We start from the raw sequence: 8569 nt of genomic DNA, 5'->3' as shown, positions 1-8569 counted from the left end.
TTGTCTTCTTTAGTAGGCTAGAAGTGTTGTTGTTTTGTCCAGGTCATCTCTGAAATAGAAGAAAGAACTAACTTACTGACGCTGCCCCCCGTGGTGATAAAGGTCTAATCGTCCTTCTTGTGCAGGCCAGAAGATCAGGTGACGCTCGGAGCTGCAATAAAACCATTCGCTCAATAAAGATAAGTCTAAATGAGCTATAAAGAAACTCCAAATGACGGATGTTCACTACTTGTTTAAATAGTGACCCACGATTTAAAGACGTCCCACAGTTGAATATAATACAACATCGGATCAGGAGAGAGAGAGAGAGAGAGAGAGAGAGAGAGAGAGAGAGAGACAGAGAGAGAGAGAGAGAGAGAGAGAGACGGACTCCCCCCGGACATTGCATCTCTCTGGCACATTCAGCGCTCCTCACTTTGAGCGCCTTTTCTCTTCTGCGCGTCTCTGGACGTCTCTGTCTTTGATCCGCCTAAACTTGACGGCTTCATGAACCATGATGGCAGCAGTCACTCTGGCCCTGGACACAGTTGGAGACTTGAAAGAGCGCTTCACAACCTCTGAAACTCCGACCAATGCGACACTGGGCGAGGACACGCTGCCCTTCTCAAACAAGAGCGCCGCGGGGGCAGGGGCCCCGGGCAGTCTGGTGCTGGAGGTGGGCATCACGGGCCTGTACTCTGTGATCTGCGTGGTGGGGCTCCTGGGCAACGTGCTCGTCATGTATGGGGTGGTCAGGTAAGAAGCAACACAAATGACTTATACTGCACGCGGCTGTAAAAGCACGCAACAAAGCGCAGCAATATAGTGTGCCTAAGATGTCTAATGTAATACTAATAATAATAATCATCATAATAATAATCATCATAATAATAATGCACAAATAATATCAACAGTTTATATATAAACCCTTTAAAATGCGATGTCATCAGAATGTTCAATATATAATACACTTATTAATTGTCATCAGATCTAAAGCCTGATTGTCTTTGAATTTCCAGTAGAAATGTCAGTTTTATCATTTATAGCCTCAATATTGTATTTAAGCTTCACAAAATGTCGTTTTTTTGTGTGTATGTAATCTGTAGGTAAAATGGAGGAAAAAAACGATTGTGTGATCAACAACACAAACTTTATATTTCCTTCATCCAAATTGCTAAGTGTCTGTCCCAATCTACTATAAAACAATGTGAGCAGTGGTAAGATATCACCCACATGTGTTTGAGTGTTTTTCCTTTGCCAAAACTATCTTCATTTTTCATATTTTTTGATATTCTGAGGTTCATCCCAGTTTCTCCTCCACAGAATAGTTCTATATAGGGTCTATAGAGCTAAATATGAAATGATCCAATATAACATATTGAATTAAGGCCTATTACCCCATATGATTTAATCTATACATACAGTAGGTTACAATGTTGAATCTTGCTGTCGGATGCATTTTACCTTCCTGACATTTTCAGCTTTTGTTGGGATGAAAACAGTCAAACAGCAACGTGACATTATGTCTTGTGCCATTGAAATTGGCTGCAGTTTGTCTGAGGGCCACTTAGAAACTCCCACTCACCCGCCCACTCAAACACACAGAGGTAATGTCCAATAGTTGCAAGGCTTACATGCGTTTGATCATCTATACTCTACAGAGAAATACATACACATGCATCCGCTTGTGCAAATAGTACAACAACAGTGCTTTGAAATGGAAATGGGAGTGCAGTCAAAATGTCAGATGTAAGGTTTTCTCTTTTGCAAGTTTTTGTCCTTTGACTCTTCACATCTGGGATACAAACTCAGTGTGCAGTGATGTGCTGTACATTTTGTTTTGCACCAGAACCTGCTAAAATGCCGGCTTTTGACCCCATTTCGCTGGATGATTATAGAGTGCAGAAACATACTTGTGGTTTTCTCCATTTTGTTGTCGGATCAACGGGGAAACAATCCCAGCAGTCATTTTGAGAAGCTATTCAAACAGACCAACAGTGAATACAAGATTTGCAGGATATTTGCTGATGTAAAGTCGTTATGCAGAAGTGCAGTTTAACCGGGGCCCATAAGCACCATTGCTCAGCCAAGAAGCTTTTAAGCTTTTAATGTTTTGCAGTAAAACCATTTAAAAAGCTTCTCTGTTATAATATTTTACCAGTGAAATGTCATTAGAAGGAAATGGGAAAGTACATCATGCTCATATTAATTAATGTGTGACTGGATCATATTCAAAACAGATACACCAAAATGAAGACGGCCACCAACATTTATATCTTTAATCTGGCTCTGGCCGACGCTCTGGCCACGAGCACGCTCCCGTTCCAAAGTGCTAAATACTTGATGGGAACATGGCCCTTTGGGGAGCTGCTGTGTAAAGCGGTGATAGCCATAGACTACTACAACATGTTCACCAGCATCTTCACTCTGACCATGATGAGTGTGGACCGCTACATCGCCGTGTGTCATCCCGTGAGAGCGCTGGACTTCCGCACGCCCGGCAAGGCCAAGATCATCAACGTGTGCATCTGGATCCTGTCGTCTGCTGTCGGGGTCCCTGTCACCATCATGGCTGTTACCAAGGTGACGAGCAAAGGTATGAGTCTGCACACAATGTCTGAAGCTCTTTGTGCTTCTAACAGATTAATAAGGCTCACTATTTTACTCTGTAGGAAACACTGTGTGTAAGCTCCAGTTCCCTGAGCCGTACTGGGACACAGTGACGAATATCTTCGTGTTCATATTCGCCTTTGTGGTGCCAGTGTTGGTGATCATTGTGTGCTACGGCCTCATGATCCAGCGTCTGAAGAGCGTGCGCCTTCTGTCCGGCTCTAAGGAGAAGGACAGGACCCTGCGCAGGATCACCAGGATGGTGCTGGTTGTGGTGGCTGCTTTTGTGATCTGCTGGACCCCCATCCACGTCTTCATCATCATCAGGATCATTGTGCACATCGACCACAATAACCTGCTGGTGAAGGCGAGCTGGCACCTGTGTATCGCCCTGGGCTACACCAACAGCAGTCTGAACCCTGTGCTGTACGCCTTCCTGGATGAAAACTTCAAGAGGTGTCTGAGGGACATCTGCTTTCCGTATCGCTCCCACATGGAGCAGAGCAGCTTCAGTCGAGTGCGCAACAATACACGAGAGCCTGCATCCATCTGCACCGCCAGCCGGAGGGAGAGGGCTCCACCTGACTAGGCCTGGAGCAGAGGACAGAGAGAAGTGTCCAGGACGACCTTCAGACGGAGGTCACACAGAACAGGCCTGTAGACTCACAAGGCTTTCCACACAGAGTCAAGGAAATGATCTCATGTAATCAGCACGTCCTTGTGGCTTTGAGGGGATCCATCTTCAACATATGCGTCTGTGTTTGTACATACGTATGATAGTACTTTATTTAGAAACATACAGTGGGACTATCGAGCGGAAAGTTAATGGTTTGTATTCCATATCGGATCCACATACAGCGCCATAAATGTTCCTGTACACAGGCACCTTGAAATGGCAATGGAAACACTTCACTACAGTATGTAATTGAATCATTCAATGAGAAAATGTTACAAGCCTTATAGGGAAAACCCCTCAGGACATGCTCTAAACACTTCTTCAACAGTCACAATCAACGATCACAATGAGACAAACACTGGACAGGATGAAGACCAGAGTATCTGAATTCTTAGGCAGTGACTAAAACAAAAAAACAAAGCACATAGTTGGGCAGTGGTGGCTCACGTAGATGAGAGTGACACAGCTGACACGTTAAGCCTGAAGGGATCACAGTTCATTTAACTTTGAATTAACTTTGAATTAACCTGGATTTAAGAAACGAGAACAAAGTAGCCTCAAGCCACGGTTCAAACGTTACCATAGCAATCTCTCCAAGCAGCTAATAGCTATGTTTAATCCTGAGTCTATTTTGTATTTGCGATATCTGAATTATGATATCCGGTTTCATGTTCCAAGCCTGTGACAGTGGGAGAAGAAATAATTGCATGTGAAGCCCACACACAGACTCACGCACACAGTGATAATTACACATGAACCCAGTGAACAGATACTTTAACTAAAAGCATGCAAAGACCATAGTATCTCTCATAACCATCAGCTGACTCACTGATTCCACAAACATTTACCTGAAGGCAACATGAGAAGCTCCTCACAAACTGTCAGCGCTCTTTGGGTTCATAATCATGTGTCATGTGTCAAAGCAGCACGGACGCAGTGACGCAGAAGAAAACACGCTGACTTAAAAAGTGAGTCACATTTGTACATTACATTGCTGTTTGTGCAAAAAACATGTATTGTAAATGATCGTTTTGGCACTCTGTTTAACTTTTCACTACTTATATATTAAGAGTCAAATGGTGACTAAAGTGCTTTAAATGTGCAATGTTTTAGTTTCTGAAAAGCTTTGACAAATCCTCCTCTTTGTTGTTTACATTACAGTACAACGATGATGCGTACCATATTGCCTTATGATGAACGTTATTATGTGACTGTTTTCAACTTTAATCGTAAATTAAATGGCAGATTTTTTGTAGTGTATAGTATTTTAGGGACCACATATTAGTCGCCAACTAAGTGGTAATTATTCAGGTAATGGTAGTAGTATTTATAAAACTCTTATTAATGCTTCTTAAGATGATAACGTATGTACAAAAGCATCTATTGCTCATGAACACAACTTGAATTTAAAAATAAGAATTAATGCGGAATATTATCAGACGTAACAGCATTTCTAGTGCACCTTTGCAGCTGTTAGCTATTAACATGTGGCCCCTAAAAGACGAAAAGAAGTTATGATGTTACATCTGCACATGCGTTAATTAAAGAATATTTAATATTTTACCCATCCACTCGTGCTGAACAAAAAGCTTCTACTTCAACTGCATTGTGATTGCCAAATTAATGTATGTGTTAAGTTTGATTCTGTTCACATTTGCGAGAAGACTGAAATATGAATAAACAAGAAATACAAAAATCACAAGCATTTCAGAAGATTTTCTAAGGTTAAAAAAAAAACATTATACATAAAGATTAGCATTTTGTTGTGGGAAATATATGTCAACCATTCATATTTGAATTTGATTGTGATTTATCTTTCAGCCTCGACTGTACAGCTCAGGTGAGATGATAATAATCAATATATCACACTACAGATTGAACATGAATGACCTCGACCCCCAGTGAGAGAAATGCACTGTCGGGCTTGTGATTTTGTGGCATCAGATCAATAGATGAACAGTTTCTGTTTGGTGTTTCAGCTCTTTTTATGTAGCAGAGCATAACGTTTAGGATCAATTCATTTATTGCCAACATTTTAAATATGTACATGTTTCTTTACTGATTCATGTATTATTGGTTAACAAAAGTCCACTGTCACATTACAAAAACGTTAAACCTAACAAAATAATAAAAAAATAGCAACTAATTAGCTAACAGACATTCCAAAATAAATGAATAAAATAAAACTAAACAAATAAGTGAACAATAAACAATTTGTAAAAATGCAAATGGCTCTTAAATACTTGAATGTGGTTTTTGATGGTATTTGATTTCATGGAGCAGATTTATTTTGCGCATTGAAGCCTATTTGAAACACATTGTCCTCTGTGTATATATATACTGTATACTGTACTGTACATCTGGATAAGCAGGTAATTGCATAAATCACTTCATTCCCAGAGGATACTGCAGACTGACTCTTGAACATTGAAAGTGTCTTCTGTGTTTCTAAAATGGTAACATAAAAACGCTTGAACGCTGAAGTCTGCGCACTCCTTTTGTATAAGCAACGTTACAAATGAATCACAGTCTGTATTAAAGTGGTTAGTTCAACACTGTTTACTTGCACCCTGAGGACATTTTCATCACTCATTTTTGACGAGAGGCTTCTTCTGCATGAATAACTCCTTGTAACTTCAGGATATAACCGCTATTTTAAAAAAAAATGAATGCATTAAAGGCAAGCAACAAAGGTAGTGGACATTTTAAATCCAGTACACTTTGCGTTTTATATTTTTTACATTAAACACCAAGAGGAATCATTAAAGAAGACATATTGTCCAAGGATTGACCTATGACATACGGCGTGAAGAAAACAAAACTACAAATAAAAAAGTCTAAAAATACTAAATGTAGCACATGTAAAACAATATTTAATACCCAAATAAAAATGCACTTTTAGTGTAAACAGATTTAGACTATTAGAGTCAAATGTAGTGGTTTGATAAGGAATTATGCTGTTTTTTCGTCAACAGTAGCGACTGAATGTTATCGAGTTATTGTTTGTAATATTTGTGTTTGCTCAAAGCCAGGACTTACTTAAATACAGTACTTTTACTTTTGTACTTTGTTGTTTTCCACCACTGGACATATGTAGGCCATTATTTTACAACGTTTTCATTGTAAATTGCAATATTAGACACAAAACGATTGACTTCCAGTTTCTAGATTAATCTTGTGTTTTTATTGACATATTTTTAACCCCTCAAATGTAGAACAATACAGGATTACTCATGCATGATTATTCATATTTTTTTTGATTAGTCAATTATTTCTATTGTTCAGACTTAAAAAACAACAACAATAAAGGTTGAAAAATGGCAACTGAAGACTTCTAGATAAGTAATGTTTACAAATAAAGTGTATTATTGATGAATATAGTTGATTATTTTGTGACATTTTGGTTTACTAATGCCACTGTCTATGTTATTTTAAAAAAGTTACATTGCATGCGTGTTTGAGTCTCCAGATTACAATGATCAAAATATGACAATATTTTTAATAGATAATCACAATTAGTCGATTAATCATTGCAGGCCAAATTAAGCCAGTTTCTTTAAGCAATAGATTGTTCTTGCAAGTCGGTTTATGTTTATAATGAAGTGTCAAAATCCGACCACAGTTTTGCCACAAGATGCGCTCCAAAGTGACATAAACCCTGGTGTGGAGCGGGTGCAAACTAGATAATGGTGCGTTTCATTACACCACGTCTCCAACACCTTCAGTCCATGAAAGAGACGTGACCACAGCACCTTACAGAGGGCTGCGTAATGAGCACAGAACCAATAAGGTGGCGCGGTGGTGAGGTTTGAGTCAGATGCCCTGGTGCCGCACGCTGCAGCTGAGGTTGTCATGACAGAGCTGGACATGGAGACACAGGGTCTTGTTAAAAAAGTCCCTGTACAGCTGTCAGGGCAGGAGCTACAGGAGAGGGGAAAGTTCTATTAAGGAGGCACAAAGTCACTGGGACAGGCTCCAGTCTCCCGCGGCCCCTGACGACATGAATGAACGATCTGCAGTAATCACAGGACGGGAGCAGGTCACGTGAAGGAGGAGGAGAGACAGGAAGTTATTGACAGGCAAAACTGACCTAATACAAATCGTGATGGTTGAGTGAGTTTGACTACAGTTTGTTGGACACTGGTTGTGTTCACGTGCACACCAAAAATCTGATCAGTCTCTGATTTCTGGAGAATGTAAAAGCATGAGCTGTAGTAAATACATAGAAGAATGAAACACAGTATCTATAATTAGTCATAGAAGTTACTTATTGAACCAGCTACAGATCAAATATCATTGTACAAAAAAACAACAACAATGTTTCCCACCAATGCAAAGAAAATGTACATGTGATAAAATTGCATCTCAAACTATGTCGTCCCATCTATTATTTACTGTAGGAAAACTTTGTATTTTACTGACCTTGTAAATGTACTATTTCAACCCTTAAGGTGCACTAACTTTTCTGGTGCAGGGTCCATCACCCGCTTGTCTCCATGGTGATGTAATGCTTTGCCAGGAATAGGGACTTCACAATATCAAATTTTAGTGTTACAACTATTGTGAGGGAAACAATATAATTTAAAGTGTATTCACAATTATTGAGACTGTGACAAAACTACAGTGAAATCTTTCATTTTCTTAATTAAATATTCAATTTCTCACGGTCTCACATGTGCTATTCCTCAGGTTTGAGACCAGCTTTCTGAAAGACAAAATAAAGTTAAATGAGACAAAAGCAGCCAGATAAATTGTTAACATTTAGGTATATTTTTGGGCTGTATATTGAACAAAAAATTGCTTCTTAAATTGTCAAGATAATTATTTGTAGTTCTTATGATTATATTATGACCTGAATAATCACGATTATCGATTAACCTAATAATTGTGAAATCCATAGCCAGGAATGTTCAACAATATGGCATTGTTTTCAGGGCTTTTTCAAGTAAAGTGCAGAGAAGTGGGCGGGGATAGGGTGTAGGTGAAAACAGAGCACTTTGGCAATGAAAAAGCAAATCCAAACACCACTGGAGTCATTGTGAGCCTCGTCTTACACATCCTTATTGTGGGTCACACTGTGTGTTCTTAAACCAAGCACACATCAGTTTAGGGTCAATCTCAGTGCTCATGACAAAAGCTTAAGATGTCTTGATTAAGATCCCACTCCAAAAGATTCTCAATTTAATCTCTAATAACATGTCAATTTCTGGCCCAGTGGGGGAGTCTCAAGATCTTTGGCGTGGTTGGTAATCGCTTTAGCTGCGTGAGGCTCATTCACAGATGTGTTACATGCGCCGTGGCTTC

General features: G+C 39.5%; 1 protein-coding gene across 1 annotated transcript; it reads left to right on the top strand.

Annotated features, from left to right (window-relative positions):
• The first annotated feature begins 460 nt into the window (after positions 1-460).
• oprd1b (opioid receptor, delta 1b) lies at positions 461-3327 on the top strand. Its single transcript, XM_072460459.1, has 3 exons — positions 461-735; positions 2220-2575; positions 2652-3327. Exons 1-3 carry the CDS (start codon positions 494-496, stop codon positions 3176-3178), a joined length of 1125 nt encoding a protein of 374 aa, XP_072316560.1. The 5' UTR covers positions 461-493; the 3' UTR covers positions 3179-3327.
• Positions 3328-8569: the final 5242 nt, after the last annotated feature.

The sequence above is a fragment of the Eucyclogobius newberryi genome, unplaced genomic scaffold, assembly GCF_026437365.1.
Source record: "Eucyclogobius newberryi isolate DKJ021-1_F unplaced genomic scaffold, fEucNew1.0.hap1 SCAF_3, whole genome shotgun sequence".
Taxonomy (NCBI): Eukaryota; Metazoa; Chordata; class Actinopteri; order Gobiiformes; family Gobiidae; genus Eucyclogobius; species Eucyclogobius newberryi.
Note: the sequence above shows the minus strand (reverse complement) of the source record. Positions and strands in the feature narration are given on the sequence as shown.